Raw genomic sequence first — 21,179 nt, forward strand, 5'->3', positions numbered from 1 at the left:
GCACCATGGGGGGCATATGTGTTTTACAAACATCTCTTGTTTATTTTTGCAGTACCACTAATTCGCCATATGAAGTCCAGGATTCTGATACCTACCCCTTTCTCCCCAGTACAGTAAAATGTATTCCACATTGCTATAGTCCTAAGAAAACAAAGTGCTGATCGATACATATTTATGCACTGTATATAAAAATAAAAGAACGTATGAATTTGTAAAGATCTAATTAAATTTGGCAGTAAAATGAAAAAAGTATTAGTTTTTGCTCTAGTCATCTGTCATTCATGACTATAATAAAGAACGTATTAGCATTTTGTGATATTATAGAACACCTGAGAAAAAGTTGGTTGTGTTGTATTTTGAGGTGCTGAGCATAATATTCACTTGAATAAGCATAGTAAATCCTGTAAAGATATTACATGTGTAATAGTTTCACTGTACCTGTTAAAGATTTTGTAGTATTTGAGGAACAGTGCATAAATGTACATATTACACAAACATAATTTGTGAATGATTGTACATGTATCGTAAAATTGCAATTGTGCTGTATTTATGGGAATATTTTTTGCGATTTGAATGTAATGATAATCTCTGTTTTTCAAACAAACATAGTTCTGCAGAATGACTCCCCTAGAAATAATATATTTGTTAAAGTAGATGGTCCATTTGCAGCGATGTTATTTTTGTGAATTGATTGATAGATTTATCAACAATAAATAGGTACTTGTAAAACATGGCATTCCTAGTTTTTATTTCACGTAATGACTCATAATCCTGAAGTCTGCAACTGATCCACAATGCAGAGTTTTGAAAACTGCCAGTTTGAAGATTCCTTTGGACTAGTAGGAAGTGGCAGAATCTTTCATTGTTTGGACTGGTCAAGAATTCATATGTCCAGCATGCATTAATCAAACTTCAAAAACTCTGTAAAAATAGTTAAAGTAAAAGTTGATCAGTTTAGCAAGGGTAGATTTATTTTAGCCTTGACTGCTACTTGTCAGGCCACAAATGTTATACAAGGCTACAAAATACCTGTCTGACCACAAATGTTATACAAGGCTACAAAATACCTGTCTGACCACAAATGTTATACAAGGCTACAAAATACCTGTCAGGCCACAAATGTTATACAAGGCTACAAAATACCTGTCTGACCACAAATGTTATACAAGGCTACAAAATACCTGTCTGACCACAAATGTTATACAAGGCTACAAAATACCTGTCTGACCACAAATGTTATACAAGGCTACAAAATACCTGTCAGGCCACAAATGTTATACAAGGCTACAAAATACCTGTCTGACCACAAATGTTGTACAAGGCTACAAAATACCTGTCTGACCACAAATGTTATACAAGGCTACAAAATACTTGTCGGGCCACAAATGTTATACAAGACTACAAAATACCTGTCTGACCACAAATGTTATACAAGGCTACAAAATACTTGTATGACTACAAATGTTATATACAAGGCTACTCGTCAAACTACAAATGTTATCCACAAGGGATTTGTAGGCTGCTAGGCTCACTTGTCTTGTCTTACAGAGAAATGAATATCTGACTGGAAGAAACCAACCAGAACACCATTGTCATTTATTTTTACAATAAAAAATTGGGAAATAGTGAGGAAATGGGTGAGGTGTTTCAGAAGTCTTTTTCCAGAATCAACTGATCACACTGACCTCAATTTGTATGAAATCTTCCACATCTATCCTGGGTCTATTGATGAATTAACGTAGATTCAACCCACCACCTCTCGGACCATTTGCAGTGTTAAGTATAGGAAAATTGACAAATTAATATGCAAGCATCCTCGTAGTGTATATTCAATTGTTCCCACCATGACCCCTGGGGCCAGGATTTGTTACTTTATAACAGTTTGAAGTTTTAATCTACTATTGTCCCAAACTTTATTTGTCAGAGTTGTGACTCAGATGAACATTGGGGTCCATGGGTCTCTTGTTACATACCTATACACAAGGTATGTTTTTTCCCCCAAAATCCTCGAGATATTCAACTGATTTTTTTGTACGCAGATGTATATTGATGAATTACAGATCGAGTATAATTTTGTTTCAGTTTGTTGATTTTTGATGGAGTTATGCCCCTTAAACTTGAAAAAATTAGTAATAGGAAGTTTTCCAGACTTTTTTTCTAAATGCCTTGAGATATTGAATTGATATTTTTGTAAGCAGGTGTTTATTCATGAGTTGAAGATTGAGTTAATTCGATTCTGGTTTGTTGATTTTTTTATGGAGTTGTGCCCCTTTTACTTAGAAAATTACTGTTGTGACCAGTTTTCCGGACTTTTTTCTAAATACCTCAAGATATTGATATTTTGAATGCATATGTAAATTGAGGACTTGCAGATCAAGTTTGAGTTGTGTTCCGGTTCATTGAGTTTTGATGGAATTGTGCCCCTTTAACTTAGAAAAATTACTGTTATATGACCAGTTTTGCAGACTTCCCCCCCCTAAAACCCTTAGATATTCAACTGGTTTTTTTGTATGCAGATGTACATTGATGAGTTACAGATCAAGTATAAGTTTTTGTTCTGGTTTGTTGATTTTTGATGGAGTTGTGCCCCTTTAACTTAGAAAAATTAATGTTAGGACAAGTTTTACAGACTTTCTTTTATAAACGCCTAGAGCTATTCAACTGATTTTTTGTATGCAGATGTATATGGATGAGTTACAGATCAAGTTTGAGTTTTTTTCCTGTTCATCGATTTTGATGGAGTTGTACCCCTTTAACGTAGAAATATTAATGTATTTATTTTATGGCTGTTAAAATAAAAAGGATTGTTGTCGAGTTCTTCACTGTTCTAAATGTGTGTAACATACAATCATTCAGTGCTATACTTTGATGAATTTCCTACATTTGACTTTACTGCAGGCAGGGGCCATAGGGCTGAAATGATACGCCCCCTTCACGATACAATACATATTGCAATACTTATGCCACAATTCAATACTTTCAATACGATACAATTTACAGAAGAAACCAATAACATTGAAGAAAACTTTAATTACCAAGATTCAAAATCATAATCTTAAAAGCAAAATGTTTCCAAACTGCCAAATGGCAAGATGCCTGTTGGTTCGGTAGATGAAACTGATAAAGTTCATAATTATTTTCGTCAGACTCGAGGCAAACAGTCTGAAAGTTATTCAACACTGTTTTGTCCCTCATGCAGGTAAAAATCTTAAGAACAGGCCAAGCCTGATGTATTTTACTGAACCCGTTTGTAATAAACGTATCGAACTGAAAATCAAGGCAATGAATCGAACATTGAATTTATATTGAACAGTATCGATATTTTGGCGAATCATGTCAGCCTTAGGTGGGGGCATTTGTGTCTTGCCGACACATCTAATTTTTGATCTTGATTCCCATAAAATACAAGATTGCTACGCGTAGCCGTATGTCTCCCACCGCCGCAAAAAAAGTTTATGCAAAAATCCCACAACTCCATCAAATACTAACAAACCAGAACAAAACTCAAACTTGATCTGTAACTCATCAATATACACCTGCATACAAAAAATCAATTCAATATCTCAGGACGTTTAGAAAAAAAGTCTGGAAGACTTTGTGTTACGGAAGGACAAGGGTAAAACTATATGCCCCGACCACTTTGTGGCGAGGGCATAAAAAGTCTTTTAAAAATCACAACAGCTGTACAAAAGCAGGGTTGAGGTATATCAAGTGAGTGATACACAAACAAAATAAATAGTAATTCCTTAAATAAACAAATACTTTGACAAATGTATCATATCCATACCCCCCCCCCTCCCCAAACCAAGACACCGCAATTGCCAGACACATATAAATTTAAGTTACTGACTTTCTGAATTATATTTCTAGTTCATATTCTCATGTATTTTCAAAAATAAAATTTATTTCTTAAATAAACTCAGTATAACATTTTGTATCAAATTGAATGATATATAAATTATACAACTAATGTACAGTGTAGATAATGATATGAATTATCAGTAATTACAGTGTAGACGGGATCAAATCCTGTCATCTGTGGATCTTGGCTGTGTCATTGCAAATCATGCTAAACTATAACTCCCACGTACAGTATAGATACATGTAGTAATAGCGTGATCTGATGTGAAAATTTCATTTCACGATCTATTCAGATTTAAGCCCTGTCAGAGCACGACCAGACCAACAGTATAAAGTCACTGAATTGGACTGGAAACAGACATGTATATAATTTCCGGTAAATGCAGATGTCCGTGACGATTTTCTTTTGGCATAAATCACTCTTTAGGATCCCATGGTTTTATACACTGGAAGCTTAAGGGATCGTTGAAAGTTTTCTTGCAGAACTGGGTGTATCTGGTAAAAAAAAAAAGTTTGACTTTACAGCTTCATGTAATTCTATGTATATTTTCTATCATTTCAGATAAATCTGTCTTTAATCACTCTATTTACTTTTATGAATGAAATATGCAAACATTTTCAAAACTGTACATGTACTAGTAAATAAAAAATATATATATTGAAGCCTGTCATGATTGTGCAAAATTGGAAGTGATGAAATTCCTGTATCAAAGTTCAGTTACAATGAAAACTGCAGTAAAGCTCTTACTTTTGAGTTTTCCTTGTTCAACTCAATTTTGTCATAGTCTTCTTGTAGATTTTCACATGCCCTGGAAAAGATGCAAATGAGACAAAAATCAAACATATAGTACATGATTACAGGGCATTGATTCAGAGTGCCCATTTATAAGGGACATTTGATTACTAGTATCTGATTAAGGGTGACCACAACATAAGACCTTAAAGTTGACATGAATTCATAACTGCACTTCATCCCATCCTTAGTTCTTCCAAATAGCTCGTCTCATTTCACCCATTTTAGGGGTGATGAAAAAAGTCATGAGGCTAGCACCATAAAATTAAAACTATGAAAGGGTGTCAATGAAATTACGTTCAAAATTATAGATAAAATATGGACAATTGTGTAGAAATATTGACAGGATACATATGGTTGAATTTTTTTTACAAGCTTCTCATAAACTAATTCATGACTTTGAAAATGTACAACTTTTAATACTTCTATTATATATTGCATCTTATTTTTGATATGGTGTATACTGGTAGCTATTTTTAAAATGGCAGCATGTTTATTTTATCTGATTTTTTTTTACCATTTCAATATTTCTTACTCATTATTAAGGGTTTCAAAGTATTTTTATTTTGTACAACACTTTAAAGTTATATTTAACAATCATAAATGGTGTTATATAAATATTGTATTGTATTGGAATTTGGTATGTAATTATGTACTCAATTTCATTGTAACATTAACAAGATGTGTTTGTGAAACTCAAATGCCCCCGATAATGGCCAATTCCAAAGATGGCCAATGTCACAAGGACAAATATCTTGGTACCAGTAGAAAGATCTTGTCACAAGAAATGCTCAGGTGCAATATGAAAGCTCCAATATTTACCATTTAGAAGTTATGACCAATATAAAAAAAAAAAAAGTAGGTCAAACTCCAAGGTCAAGGGTCAAACATTTTGGTACCCATGGAAAGGTCTTGTCACAAGAATGCTCATGTGAAATATCAAAGCTCTAGCACTTACTGTTCAAAAGTTATTAGCAAGGTTAAAGTTTCAGACAGGATGAATACAGACAGGGCAAAAACAATATGCCCCCCCCCCCCGATCTTCGATTTCGGGGGCATAAAAAATGCCCACAAACTAAACAATAAAAAGGCCTACCTGTCTGCATACTCATCATATATTTTCAAAAGGAGTTTTTTTTTAATTTGTGAATTACAATCTGTAGAACATACAAAGTGTAAATATAAGGCACTGTAGAGATAAGGTTAATACAGGTAGTACTGCACAGCCACCATATCATTACTCCAAAGCTCTACATTGCTTGTGCTAGGAACATAATAAATAGGGATGTGCGATTTTACCGTTTTATCAGTATACCATGATAATTCGTCCCACGATATGTATCACAGTAGGGCAAACAAAAACCCGGTATTTTTGAACATGAATGAATTCTGGAAAAATTATGTTTGTGCGTTAGGTTTTATATTAACTGTTACAGGAGATAAAAAAAATAACAAGATGACGTCCGAATATGGCAAAAACATTATAATTTTATAGGACTTCACAGGTTGTGAGTCATTTGATTATTATTTGATCAGATTTTTTTTTATTTGTTTGATCAGAGTTACTTATACAAAATAAATGTTTAAAATAAACTGAATTTGGCATTTTTGCACTTTAACAACAAAGCAGTAGTGAAAATAACAGAGAATTAAGGAAAAACAGAATGTCCTAAAATATCGCGATATTATCATATTGTGAATTTTTTTTGTGATATATTGTGATACAAAAAGTTTGGCAATACCTATCCCTAATAATAAATATCCCTATGCATCACACCAAGTTACATTTCGCAAGCACTTATATGAATTACAAAAATCTCCCTGAAGGGTGGGAGGGAAGCACCTTATCTCCACAGTGCCTTATATTTACTCCAATAAGGCCAAAATAAAAAATATGTTCGTTTCCAGTCGCCCGACCGACCCTAAATATATCCACCGACTCTATATTTTTTTTCTTCAATTTTCCGATTTCAATTTATCGATGTACGAACTATTACCCGAAATCATTTTGGTACGAGTTAACAATACCGACGACAACAAGCTGCTTCGGTGTCGGCAATAAAGTTACCTAAATGCCAGTGTCAGAACCCCAATTATATTATGACAACTGTCTTGCACAAATCGATATTAAGCGACCTATTCAAGGCGCAGATTTTAAGGTGGACAGTCGTGCGAACGTGAAGTGAGGGCTAGCACCAAACAAGACCCTGTTCGTAGTTGAACGTTTTTATTCTTTATCTCACACTTGGATCCAGTAGCAGTTCCTGCGACATACGAAGAAAATTTAATGATCCTTCACTCTTTTCAACCTAATACGCCCGTGCACTGCGGGGATTTTTTTAGGGTCAAACGACAAGGATTTATCAGTATCTTCTCAGGGGCTGATATTCGGCCCCATTCCCAATCGAAAGTAGGCTCAAATTTTCCCAATTTGCGGGTAAAACTTCCCGAAAATAAAATTTTGAAAAAAATGCGTTGTTTTTTAATCGCAAATCGTGCATTCTGTTTCCTGGAACTTCTTTGCATTGTTCATGTCTCTACTGCCTCTGTAGAGAGAGGCTTTTCCTCAATGAATATTATTTGCACTCCATGCATTAATAGACTTGTAAACACATATCTTTGGACATTATTGTTAGAAATTGCTGATGCGGTCTGACCATGTTAACACTGTGTTGTGTTTCTGTGAAAATTAAAGGTTATGTTGGAATTTAATATATTTTCCCAATTTCAGCAAATTGTCGATTAAATTTTCCCAATAATGAAAAAATGGCGTTTCCAAAAATAGGCTGATAAATCCCTGGTAGAGTGCCGAAATTAGGCCCCATTCCTAATCATGGGCAATGCTGAAAAGTAGATTTTTTTCCCAAAATGATGCCAAAAAATTCCAAAATTGGATGGTTTGATGAGAATATACCATGAGGGGCCATCCAACCTCAGTGTCACTCTGTTGCAAAACATTTATGACAATTTTTTCTTTGCTGAAGACCGGAAATGAAAGCTTGTTTAAGCCAGCCACATTGATAATAAAATATCAGATGGTTAACTTTTTGCTTGTTTTTCTTATTCATTTGTATAAAACAAATTTCCCAATTTCAATCAAATATCGCTATTTTCCCCAAACTTGAAGGCCCTGGCCCCTGGATTCAAGGGGTAAAAGATCCCTTCACTGGTAACTTGTACAGAGTGTTCAAAGCCACGAATCATTTATTCAAAAACGAAATTAACTGAACGCCTAAACTATGTTTATATATTACTTGTAGTATGTCAAAGCATGTAAGTAATTATAAAGAACTATTCGGTGGAAGTATAGGACTTCCATGAGAATATGTACATGTACAAAGTCACTCAAACCAAGTGCAAGGGTAGTCTTTAGCCTAATAAACATTGTATGAACTATATACTATACAATGCTTTTTGTCAAATGTATTGTGTATGTGGTTGAATATTGTGTTTTGGGTAGAAGTAGCTGACATATTGATTACAAACAAATGACAATGTTTATGAATAATAAACTATTTAACATAATCTGTACCACCTTTAAAAATTCGTACGGTTTCTGCTCCATATATGATGTCTGAAAATTTTAATATGCTAAGATATTTATTGTAAATGTATATCAAAACTCAATCACATACTGTGCATATTGTCAATTAAACATTGTGCTCTGAACCAATTTTTTTATCCATTAAACAACTTTAACTATCAAATTTTCATTGAAGGCACATATTTATTTGAAAAAAAAAATAAAAAGCCTACCTACCGACCCTTTTTTGAAATCGGAGGCTACCTGAAACAAACATATATTTTTTTTGGCCTAATTGGAATCAAACTTCCCCTTTACCAAGGTAAGTCTCGTTTAATTTCCTGATTACTTTTTCATAGATGATGTGAATCTGACATATGAATCCCCCCCCCCCCCCCCCCCCCCCCCCAAATCGTAATAAGGTTCTTTATTCACAACTTCAGAACTGCACATGAATACTTTGTCATTATTGACACCAGGTTTATCATAATACTTTCTAAATGTGTCAACATTTGACCACCCCACTTCACTCAAAATGTCATCAATAGAAACCATGTTTGCTTTAGATACAGATGAAGATCAAACACTATGAGCCTTGAAAATAGCAGTATCATCTCCTGCCACACACATTACTGACATCTCCTGCCACACACATTACTGACATCTCCTGCCACACACATTACTGACATCTCCTGTCACACACATTACTGATTGAATTTAGCGTGCAATAGCGTCTCTTGAAACTTCTTTATGAACAATGAATCACACTTATTTCTTATTTTTCGAATCTCGCAGTCCGAGATAAATACTCGCATAAAACAAAATATTCAGATAGCCTTTTATCTGGAGGATAAAATTGCAAGACCATGTCAGACATACTATGATTTGGCAACTGTGCAGTACTATTCACATGATTTTGGAAGTGGCAATTATGAAAAATAATTAAGATTGTCGACCCCCCCTCCTCCCCGAGACCTACAGTTCTGCAGTTACACATTATACAGACTGTGATACACTTTGCCAAAGACAATCCGCTGTATTCAGTCAGTGCATGCAGAACTTTGATAACAGGGTACATACTTGTTCAGTTTTGAAATTCTAAATTCCAGTTCACATCCATGCAATTCTAACTGATCCAGATCTTTTGCTGCAAATGCCTGTAATTTTGAAAAGGACAAGATTCACATAAAGCCATATATATATCTAAATTAAGTTCACCATAACTGCACAAAATACACCCATCAGAGAGTGATCCTCAAGACTATAGATTAAGTATTCTGTTACTCTAGATGCTGATGACTGTACATAGGCACTGTCCCAATACGTTTTTTTTGTTGGTCCAATTATATTATACATTTGATGCTTCAACCTAGTCAATAAAAATTTCTTTTATGTCAATTCAAATTCTGAATGGGTCTGAAAAGCAGTATATTTTGTGGCAACAGGATTGTTTAATCAAAGCATAAATCTGCATGATTTTCATGTCCACCCCCCAATGGCCAGGACCATAATTAGGATTTAATCTTTAAAATATATGTTATTGTAGCTCATTTTTTAAAGTCAATTTTCTTTCATTGCCACACAATCCAACATTTGAATGCAACAAAATTACTAGTCTCGCTTTCCCCAGACTCTCGCTCTCAAGATTTTGCACAAGCGAGAGTCTGGTACGATTCCTATTTGAATTTTGTGGTTTCAAATTGAGGCTTACTGAAAAATTGGTATTGTTTCTAATTGGCTGATAGAGAAACATGGAGGAAGTGAAGTTTGAAGGGTTCAAGCAACTGTCAAAGTTTGTTTATAAAGGCGAAATTAAATTTTCAACTGAAAGGCCTTCAGTTATCAATACTAAAAGACATTTTGGTTCAACACACAATAAAATATCTGTTTGCTTTGTAACGAACAAAAACACATATATCCTTATAAGGAGTAGCCCTTGTTATTGTTTTGGTTAAACATCCTCTACTGATCACAAAATTAAAATAGGAATCGTAAAATACTCGCTCATGCAAAGTCTCAAGAGTGAGAGTCTGGGAAAAGCGAGATTACAAAATTACCAAATACACAATAGAATAGGAATAAGGAGAACTGAGCTGCCTGTAGGTTCCATATATACCTTTGAGTGTGGAGAAATGCTTTGTCCATGTTGAAGTGGCACTTTCAGATATTCCAAAGTTGCCAGCAACCTTCAAGTAAAAGACAATAAATTAGAACAGAAATTATTTCATCATCATATCTACACAGTCACCAATTTAATATGAAGTTTTTATCAATTTCAAAGTTGACAAACACACCTTTTCTCAGAGGTATTCATGGCTGTCTTAACACTGTCATGATAAAGACCATGAGACCTATTCAAAATTAATCTGAAACAGAAAGAACATACACTGCTTATATGAGGAACTACATGTAGATTGCAAATTCTACTATCCCTATCACTGAAATATTTATATAAGAAATTTAACCTTTATCATCACAACATAAAGTTAAATGCAACTCTATCGTCAATACATATACATGTAACGAATTATTCAATTATATCAATTACTGTTTGGCAGTTTGAATTGTTTTTGCCATGTTGTCAAATAATTCTTCGGACATTGGCTTCCAATTTTCCATTTGTTCCTTTGTGAAAATAACTTTTCTTTTATCTAAAAATAAAACATAATACAAGTATCAAATATACTTGGCATTACTTAATGTACATGGATTAACAGAGATATGGCTCATTTTCAAATTCTTTTTATGTAAATACAGTTTGTATGATAATATGAAATTAACTGAAATAGAGCAGCAAAACTGCCCCATCCTCCATTTTTAACATTCTGATATTATTCAAATGTCTTCCTGTAAAGAATCAGGTTAGAATAGGTCCTCAGTACCCCTTGCTTGTTGTAAGATACAATCCTTCATATGAGACAGTAAAAATCGAGGCCATGTGGTACAATAAAGATCCCTCCCTGCTCGAAGGCTGTAAGCGCTAAGCATAGACCTAAATTTTGCAGCCCTACAGGCTTCACCAGCAATGGTGATGTTTCCATATGAGTGAAAAATTCTTGAGAGGGGCATTAAACAATATGCAATCAATATTCAAATGTCAGAAAGTGAAAAATTGCATATACAAATATGAATATTGATGATAGGTCATAAAATCCATTCAAAATTTACGAACACATGTGTGTGTATGACACAAAGGGTCTGTACCAAAATAAAAAGTGGATTTTTAAATTATATTAATAATCATGTGGACTATATTTTGAAGTGCATAATATTTTGTAATAAATGCAATTTCCTTTTACTTGTAATCAATTATCATGGTGATATTCCATCCCACAGCACAGGAGGAAATAATTCTATCCATCATGAAAGACATCTTTTAATTCAAAACAATTCAATTGTCATCCTAGGAATCACTTTACTTCTTAAAACAAATGAATCATATTGTTAAACAAAATGAGTTAATGTTAGATTTGTGATAATCATTAATTGAAATCAACACTGTAATAATTTGATTACTTTTTGCAGTAATCATGAATAATCTGATTACCTAAGTTTAATTTAGTACAGCTATGAATTTGACTGATTATGGTTTCTTATTCCTTTATACTTAAAAAAAGAAAAAGAAAAGTGTTTTGACTCTGAAATGCAAAATGTTTCTAATAGTTATAAATGCACTTCATAAAAAAAAGAAGATATTTTAGCCTAGATGAAGCAATAAAAATAGTAACCCTGATTACGATAGCTGGTAAAATGGGTAGTAAAAACCGGGCCGGGCCGGGTCAGATCACCTTCGTAATCCGAATTTTTTAGTTTTCTTCGTTGATATGTCATTGTTTCTTTTTAAACTTACGGAATATATTCTCAATGATACATTTAGTCTTCCCCCCAAATTTTAGCACATAATATTACCTATAGGTAAGGAGTTCAATGATTGTATGAAATCTGGTTGGTAAAATGGGTAGCGAGACCAAAAAACACATTATTGCATATTTTCTGTTTAATATGCATCTGCTGCTGAAAACCTAGCATTTTTTCAATTCACATAGAGTTGAATTTGATACTTAATGCATTATTTGACGATTTAAATGCCTTTTATCTTAATTATCGTCGATTTTTCCAAACCCGGGCCAAAAGGAAACCAGATGCGGTCGACCCGGGTCGGCGTTATTTATTCTGATTTAATTGCTAATGCTTTGATTAATTAACCAATAATAATGGTCCTAAAAATATCACCAACTGATAAATTATGCCTACTTTATGAATATTTAAACTGAAGATAGAGTTTAAAGAGGATTATATGGAGAGCAATTAATTACTATGTATACCCTGCCTGATTAAAATAAAAAATCGTAATTAATTAAAAATTAAAAACATTTTAACCATAATAATTATGATCTGTATAATAATGACTTAAAATATTGTATTTATAGTGCTAGTATTCATTTCTTCCATTAATAAAAGATATATAATTTCAAAACATCTTAAAACGTCAAGATATGAAGTGTGCATATTCATAATATAAAATGATGTTAAATGAAACAATTAACAACACAGTATATGTACATAAATATTATTTTCAAAATGGCACTCAAGTAAGTCTGCATATGCTTGTTAAATTTTAAGTTAAATTTGAGGATCATGAAAATTGCAATTTTGGTAGGCCTTCCTGCTCTACATCACTATGCATTTAGTTTTTCTTATATATTTATATATGTGGTGGTAGAGAAGAAGATTGTTGAAAATTATTCAATTTTGTGGCAGTTTTTGTCCTGCCTTTAAGGCTCAAGGGATGTAGGAGTCCTGAAATTTACCATTTATGTCCCCTTTGTCCCAAAGATGCATCATACCAAATTTGAAAGGAATTGGAATGATCATACTTATCAAGAAGTTAAAAATGTTCAACTGTTAATGCACGATGACAGACGACAAGCAATTGCAATGTCACCGAGACCTAAAAATCGTAGAAACGACTTTTTCCTAAATTGTAGAAACGACTTTCTAAATCGTAGAAATTACTTTTTACATCGTTTCTACCATTTAATAAATCGTAGAAAGGATTATTTTCATTTTTTCTGCTAGGTTAAATTGGCACGAATACGCCGCCGTAAGTAACTTAATGATAGTTAGGTTAAAATCTAAATTAAAAAGATGGTTCTTATGAAGATACCTCCAAGTGGTAAGAACCGTGCAATGTCTCGTTTCATGAGATCGTGCACGTGATAGCTAACATTCTCATTTTATTCGGAATTTTAATATCTGGCCCGGGTTACCGTATCCGGTTTCCTTTTGGCCCGGGTTTTAATAAAATCGTGAATATTAAATATTCAAGACTCGCATAACAAGTGCTACAGCATTTTGGTGATAAATTATCATAATATTTATCTAAATCATATGTAGTTTCATTGTTGTGTCACATAGTTCAATCGTAATCGCAGAAAAATGTGTATTTTTCCTCACTACCCATTTTACCAACCTAAAATAAACAAATGTTGATATTTTCACAGTGAAGCAAAATTATGCCGTAATTTTTGTAGCGAAGATCCAACGTATCATCCAGATTATGATTTAGAAGTTTTACACCAAGCGAAAATAAAATAACGAAGAAAACTTAAAAATTCGGATTACGAAGGTGATCTGACCCGGCCCGGTTTTTACTACCCATTTTACCAACTATCCCTGATTACTTCATAATTTTTAATTCAATGTACATTTAATCAAATGCTCTCCAAAAAGCAGTGTCAGATTTTAATCATGAAAATTCAAAGTAATATGTAATTTAATCAATTACTTTTCAGAGTGCATGGAATTGTTGACCTGATCACATGTCTGTTTATTTACAATTAATTGCAGAATAAATGCAAATATGTAGGCCAAAATGACTGCATATTAGGCCTAGGCCTTAAACACTGTTAAGCCATTACTTTCTTTGATCTTATTATGACTGTGATTATATATAATATATTCTTGATACTAGGATTAATATCTACAAATATCTGATAAAAAGTTGGTATACCTTCGTCATCAAACTCTAGAACATACGTTTTGTCAACAGATGAGTTATCCGTAGATCTAAATGTAGAGGAGGGGATGTGTTCTTTTTTCGATTGATCACGCGATGATTTCACTGTCAATTTTGTCGACTGAACCTTAACATGTTTACGATTTCTCTCTCTAACTTTCTCAGTTGTAACACCTGAGGGAAATAACTGTTTTCTGCTCACAGATTTTTTGGACTTTACTTTCGCCATTGCATTATTGTCCTATTACGGCAGTTGAAATTACGCGCGTTTTATTTTTGAAACAATGCGTACGTGGTATAGTCGTAGTACCTAATGTTCACGCAAAAAAAATCTACTTTTATTCTACGAGGTTTTGGAAGTATTTATTAGCTTTAAATCTTTCTTTTTTTTAAATCATTGTAAAAATGTGAGCTATCGTGATAGTTTTGGATGTATCTTTAACCATTGTCATTTATGAAATTAAAACTAAGTTTAAGATTTTATCAAAATAAAAATTTTGGTTCTATTGAAGCATTATACAGAAATAAATTTTTAAACGGAAATTAGACAATATTAGGCCTACATGTATGTAATTTTGCTTCATTCAGAGCCCCTTGATAGCATAGTCGGATACCCACGACTGATCTCGTTTTCTACCCGTGGCTACCGACGATGCTGGATAGGTTTTCTAACACAAATATCAATAACAAAAGTTCATCAACTTTTTTTTCTGTCATTGAAATAGTAAATCATAATTTTGCAACAACAAAAAATAAAATTAAAAAAAATCGACACCAAAATGACAGCTATTGCTTTTAATTAAAGAGAGTCGCACCTGAGATTTGGAGTAATGTCAATTTTTTGAGAAGTGTATTTTAATTTCTACATTGAAGCACATGCTACTAAAGTATGGATATTACTTACCCCCCCCCCCTTTATTTGATAAATTTTTTGTGGCAACAATTTCTCTGAAATGTGTAAATTCCTTGTTTTATCTCATCCCTAGCGCTTTCGATTTATGTAATCGTTTCGCGCTTAAATTATTATACCGGTAAAAGGCCAATCTCTAAAGCTTACAAAAAGCGTGAAACGATTACATAAATCGAAAGAGGGATGAAGTAGAATCCACATGTTTCAGAGAAATTATCGTTGTGCAAAACAAAAAAAATTACCCCCCCCCCCCAAAAAAAAGGGGGGGTTATATTCATACTTCAGGTGCCTGTGCATTGTGAAGGAGAATTAGGAAACTAGGGTTACAAGGCTTGTTATTGAGCTGCTTGCAGTGTTCTGTTCAATTAAGTTTAATCGATCCTTGTGTGATGTCATATTAGGTTTTTGCAAAAATCTTTATAAAATCAAACTTTGCGCATGATAGAAATATATCTTCAAAGGAATTTTATTCACTGCATAAAATAAAAAATCTGGTAAACTATTGATACTGAAAAAGTGTATATTTTCTATAGATAATCAATTCTTTATAATTAAAAAAATGTTGTCAAGGGCAATAACTCCTATGCTGGTATTTCTTCTACTGCATGTCTATTATGCATGATTTCCCTAATATCCACAATTAATTTATACATATGTATGAATTAACAATTTTATTTTAAACTGTTGACATTTAAAATTTGTCATTTCAACAAGTTTTTATCTATTTTAATTATTCTGTATAACGAAAATGTGTGATTTTCTGATGTTAACATAGACTTCCGTTTTTTATGTCTGACTTGTTTAAAAATGTGGCAACATACACATTTTCTTTGGTTATTGTTTAAATTTAACTATATTGAATGGAAATGAATACAGTTTTTGCACTTTTAACCATTATTATTGATAAGTCACATGAGGATCGATCCACCTTAAATTAAACTTGATTTGTCTGTTTGTGTCAACACAACATAAGCAACACAAATCAATCTGATTGAAGCATTACATAAAATAGATGCATAATCATGTCTTCTAACAATTAAGAAATAAAATGAAGTTTAATACTAGTAATGGAAATAAATAATTACCTTTTTGCACTTCATATACGAACAATTCATGATATTATATTTGAAAGTTTAAAAGGACATAATAGGAGTAGTGTCAATTACTAAGATCTACTCTCATGAGAGTAAGCGAAACGGACACTTGGTTCGCGAAGATGCTGGATAGGGTTCGGGAATAGATGTGTAATATGTTTGCACTAATGAGATCAGTACGGAACCAGTAAATACTTAGTTGTAGCATCCTCAAACGCTCAGGAACTAACTTCCTTAAATCTGAAAATTTACTCAAATCATGACCGCTCAAATAAAAGAAATTTCCTGTTTCCTATTGCCATCAACTAGATGACAAAGGAAAAGGATTCGATGAAACTTCACAAACTCAGAGGAGAGTTTGGATTTTGGCAAGGATGAAAAAACGCTCTGCCATCTAACTATCAAGATGTGGAGAATTAGAGACGAATCGATCTAGCAACACAAAGACCAAGTTGTTCACAAGACTCTAATAATTGGCGACGGCTGGTGCTAGATGTAAAGTTTGGAAATGACAAAGACTGGAGTAAAACAAGATGGATTGCTTTCCGTTTACATACCTGAATTAATTTCTTGGAATACAATATCAAAAGCAAGCGAGAAATGAGAAGAGAACGGACAGAGGGCATTAACATTATCAGCGACGGGATTAGGAGGAGATACGGGAACTGGATCGTCCAGATCCTCATGAAAAGGTGAAGATAACGAACAGCGATCAATCTCGTAACACCCGAAAGGAATACAATTTTAAGATAGAGAATTGGATAAACACGGACTCCTGGACATATCATAGGTGGGATCAGATGCCTAGGAGGAATTATCATCCCCTGTCGACCAGTCACATCCGCCGTTAGCCCTATATCCCGATCTGGTAAACGGAGTAATCCGTAGTTAGAATCAGTGCGCCATATGAACGGCCTGACAATTGGTATGAAGGACATCAGACAGCAAATGACCCAATGACGGATTGTACGGGCATATTAGATCTTTATAACGACCACAGAATTTGCAAATGCTGACTTTAAATGAGACTGTTGAATGCCCTGTAACATCAACTTGTTTGTCAGTAGCCTGTCTCGATTTAAAAACTAATCATATACAGAACAAGCTCTTTCGTATCGAAACAGTTGAGAGATATAAACACAATATACAGGTGATAATGGAATATTGCTATATAAATATACATGGAAAGTTGACGATGGAGAAAATGAAATCATCCTGTTTGCCATAAAGTGAGTTGTTAGTTTGCCGTTAACATCTATGTTCAATAAAATCTCTAAATACGATGTAAATGTGGATGACTCTGTGGTGTCTTATTTCGAGTTTACTGGGATATATTGAATTGACATATGAATAAAAATTATTATCGTTAATAGATAAACGTCGTCGATCTATCTAAATGTCCAGTTCAAGGCCACAGCAAGATATTTTTTATTCTCATGTAGAAGCTTTTGAATAAATTCTGCCTCATAAGAATACAAAATAGGTCAGCAAACAAAGTAGCACAATTCGTTCCCATGGGAATTCCAACAGTCTGTTGGAAGACTTGATCACCAAAAACTACGAAGATATTGTCAATGAGGAACTCCAGCATCTTTTTAATTTCAACTTCAGAGTATTTGTGTGTGGAATCAGAGTGGTGTTTAACAAAGTATTTTTTGGATGACTGATCACTAGATATGAATATTTCCGTTTTCCATTTTTGTTGAAGAACCAACTGTCTATGATGTCAAAAAGTCTAGTCTTTTATTCATCGTGAGGAATGTTCGTGTAAAGTGTTGATGTTCTGATGTTGTTGATTTGAGAAAAGTTTAGTGATTTCAAATTTACTAAAAGTTCTTTAGAACTTTTTAGAATCCACATTTGATTTACACCACTTCTGGCATATGTTGTGGCACAATGCGTTTGAAGTTTCTCCTTCACAGCTGTTAATATCTTCGTGAGGAGCAAAGACGTTGGGGAATGATGAAAACTGTATGGTGACTCGGTAAACAAAGTGGAAATGCACAGCAGGTTGCTAAAAACACTTTAAGAAGAATAGTGGAAAGGGAGAAAAATAAAAAGAAAACGAAGGAAGGGTCAAGGTTCCCATTCATTTTCTTCCTTCTCTTTCCTATTTCTTCCCCTCCTATCTTCCAGTCCCCCCTTTACCCCGACAGCCGCCACAACTACGCACAAATAAGTAACCACCCAGGTAGCACAAAACGTTTTCATAACATTGTATTCCTGTTGTAAGGATGTTATCGGAAAACATTACTAACAAAACATTTTTATAATGTTATAATAACATTTTTTTTTTTCAGTTGTAAAAACGCTATAAGCAAACGTTTTTGACCAATGTTTTAAAATCATTTTGTCGTCGTTTTAAAAACATTATAAAAACATTATTGAAAATGTTAGGATCATCTTTCTTTTAAACATTTGAAATTACGTTTTCAAAACGTTTTAATAATGATTTTAAAAACATACTTAATATACTATGTTTTTCAAAAAGTGACCCAAATCAAAGTAGTGTTTTAAATATATTCTTTTGAAAATGATTTTTTTTTTAAAAATTACATAATATTAAAATGTTGCCAGCCAACACAAATATAACATTGCCTTACAATGTTGATAAAACATATTTAAAACGTTACAGAAATACATATAACTTTAAAAAACTATTCGTACTTCAACTTAATTTGATTTATTTAATTGATATAACACTTTAAAAAAAAATGTTTAACAAGACTCAACTGCAGTATATTGAATTATGATAATCATTTTGTAAGTTAAGGACAATGATTTCATGCTTCTAAATTACCGAAAGTCATCTTACGCACATCAGTTTTAAAACATCTTTGATACAAAAAAGAGTAAAGGTCTATTTTTAACTTAACAATATTTTAAACAATGGAATTCATTTCATTTGCTTGTGGGCATGCATGCTCTGCTCTGGGAATTAAATTCCCCCTTTCAATGTGTTTACGGAGAGTTATAATGGAATGACACAGCGGGATACTATGGCCAAGACTCATACAGCCGATCCTATAGTTATGCAATTTTCTCGCGATTTGATATGCTGTGTAAGTCAAAGTTTTGGAAAACCCAAGCCATTCTTGTTACACAGAGTCTGCGAGCTGGTGAACAGTCGGTTAAAGTGAGTATAATTTTGTAGTTAATATTAATTTCTCCTTAGATGAGAGTGCAAAGAAGAAACTGGTATAAGGAATTAAATTGCTTATGTGTATATCTATAAAGAGTACTGATTTAAGTATGATTAATTTAATAATTCGTCTTTTCATCCGTAAAATCCATATACATGTACTATACATTCATATTGTACTATAATTAAAACATGACATTCGTTTTAGATAAATGCCATGGCCTCTCTGCAGGGTGGAAGGAGAGATTAGCAAAGCTGTGATGAGATCTGTAATGACTAACAACTGCATGAGCCAGTTTAGTGGCACTGGACAGAAAGGGAAAATAGCCTTTATTGGAACACCCCTGTACAAAATCATTCTTTGTAAGTTTAAACAATACAAATTTGGTATATTAAATAAAAAATGATAATAAACTAAAACATATAAGTACATCACTTTTGTCCTCATGATTTCATTTCAGTATATGTAGTACATGTCATTTTGATTGATGTTGTAATTCAACTGTTTTAAACACATGCATTGATTTAATATATAATTTTTACAATGAATTCCATTTCACATTTTTATAGCTGCTGCACACAAAGCATCAAAGAAAACTGTTTCGTTTGCGACAATCAAACGAGAAGTTTTAGACGTCCTCAGATTCGCCCCATACCTTCCTTAATTGAGGAACTAAATTATGCTAAGGTATATATGAAGTTTGTCATCAGAAAAATACAGTAAAACATTGTTAAACCTTATGCTGGTCTGTTTATACAACTCTGTAGCATAGCACTTGTTTCTTGTCTTCATCAGCTGTGTGAATACACATAGTACATGCAGTTGTCCGCATAAATGAGTAATAATTTTGTAAATTTATGTTTCATGTTCAAATCTTTCTTTTTCAGAAAAAAGGGGGAAAGAAGTCGATACAAATAGATGAATTTCCATCAGATTCGGAATAATTAATATTATATGGACTAATTTTTCCAAAAATACAAATTTTATTTGCAAAGAAGACTTTTGTTTATTTTATTTTATTACGGTTCAGGTTTTTAAACATATTCACAGTATATAAAAACATTGGTGAAAGGGTTTGAAAACATTTATCAAAATTGTTGGAAGAATGTATCTTGTAAAATTGAATTATCTTGTAAAATTGAATTTTAAATGCTCTCAAATGGTTTCTATAAATGTTCTTAAAACGTTTCTTTCTAAATGTTTTCAAATGGTCTCTATAAATGTTCTTAAAACGTTTCTTCTAAATGTTCTCAAATGGTTTCTTAGAAATGTTCTCAAAACGTTTCTTCTAAATGTTATGAAAACGTTTCTTAGGAATGTTTACAAAACATTGCAGTACAATGTTTTCAAAATATGTTATGCGAACGTTTAAAAAACCATACAAATCACGTTATAATAACGTTTTAGAAAATGTTTTCATAACATTTTCACAATGTTTTTACAACGTTTTAATAACGTTGTTGTGCTACCTGGGCACCTACCCATGATAAACAAACTTATGGATTTTGCATGATTAAAACTGACGAAGTACTAGTGGTTTTAGTTTGGAGGAGTCTGAAGTTGAATGTAGAATAATAAGTTCTTACACAGACAAACAGTTAGACTGTATAGTCTGATCTATACTTAGTCCTCAAGAGTCAGTAAATTTCCTTATGTAAACACAGAGAACTTCAAATCCACCATCATGTGCCATTAACATCACATCGTCTCTAACCATGGAAAATCATTTTTTATAAACCCACATAACTCGTATTCAAATCTCACGTTATAGAATGTCGTTTGCTTCAACTTATCAGGGAAAGATTTGAAACAGATACAAAACAGATACAGATGAAC

The 21,179-nt window shown here is 33.0% G+C and overlaps 2 protein-coding genes and 1 long non-coding RNA gene across 5 annotated transcripts in view; 2 read left to right on the plus strand and 1 right to left on the minus strand.

The window, feature by feature from the left end:
• Positions 1-729, plus strand: part of LOC125653540 (protein NipSnap-like) — a 14,799-nt gene extending 14,070 nt beyond the window's left edge. For 2 of the 3 annotated variants that reach the window (XM_048883125.2, XM_048883117.2), the window contains exon 10: positions 53-729. In XM_048883125.2, the coding sequence (XP_048739082.2) occupies positions 53-117 (65 nt within the window). In that variant the 3' untranslated portion in view covers positions 118-729. The other variant, XR_008798736.1, reaches the window with a different exon arrangement.
• A 3,153-nt stretch (positions 730-3,882) lies between these two features.
• LOC125653590 (uncharacterized) lies at positions 3,883-14,469 on the minus strand. Its single transcript, XM_048883158.2, has 7 exons — positions 14,191-14,469; positions 10,726-10,828; positions 10,472-10,543; positions 10,294-10,363; positions 9,258-9,334; positions 4,610-4,670; positions 3,883-4,356 (listed from the first exon to the last, which is right to left on the minus strand). Exons 1-7 carry the CDS (start codon positions 14,423-14,425, stop codon positions 4,285-4,287), a joined length of 690 nt encoding a protein of 229 aa, XP_048739115.1. The 5' UTR covers positions 14,426-14,469; the 3' UTR covers positions 3,883-4,284.
• Positions 14,470-18,806: 4,337 nt separating this feature from the next.
• Positions 18,807-20,337, plus strand: LOC125653622 (uncharacterized). Its single transcript, XR_007361988.2, has 4 exons — positions 18,807-19,336; positions 19,551-19,705; positions 19,913-20,030; positions 20,231-20,337. It is a non-coding gene; the product is annotated as an uncharacterized LOC125653622 (long non-coding RNA).
• The last annotated feature ends 842 nt before the right edge of the window (positions 20,338-21,179 follow it).

Source organism: Ostrea edulis, chromosome 1, assembly GCF_947568905.1.
Source record: "Ostrea edulis chromosome 1, xbOstEdul1.1, whole genome shotgun sequence".
Classification (NCBI taxonomy): domain Eukaryota; kingdom Metazoa; phylum Mollusca; class Bivalvia; order Ostreida; family Ostreidae; genus Ostrea; species Ostrea edulis.

What these genes read in the sequence shown, in the direction of transcription:
- LOC125653590 (XM_048883158.2), bottom strand. Translation starts at nt 14,425, where the DNA reads ATGGCGAAAGTAAAGTCCAAAAAATCTGTGAGCAGAAAACAGTTATTT. An exon ending in ACAATTCAAACTGCCAAACA is followed by an intron (nt 10,544 to 10,725) that starts GTAATTGATATA and finishes TTTCTGTTTCAG; the next exon opens with ATTAATTTTGAATAGGTCTC. An exon ending in GCATTTCTCCACACTCAAAG is followed by an intron (nt 9,335 to 10,293) that starts GTATATATGGAA and finishes TCAAAATTACAG; the next exon opens with GCATTTGCAGCAAAAGATCT.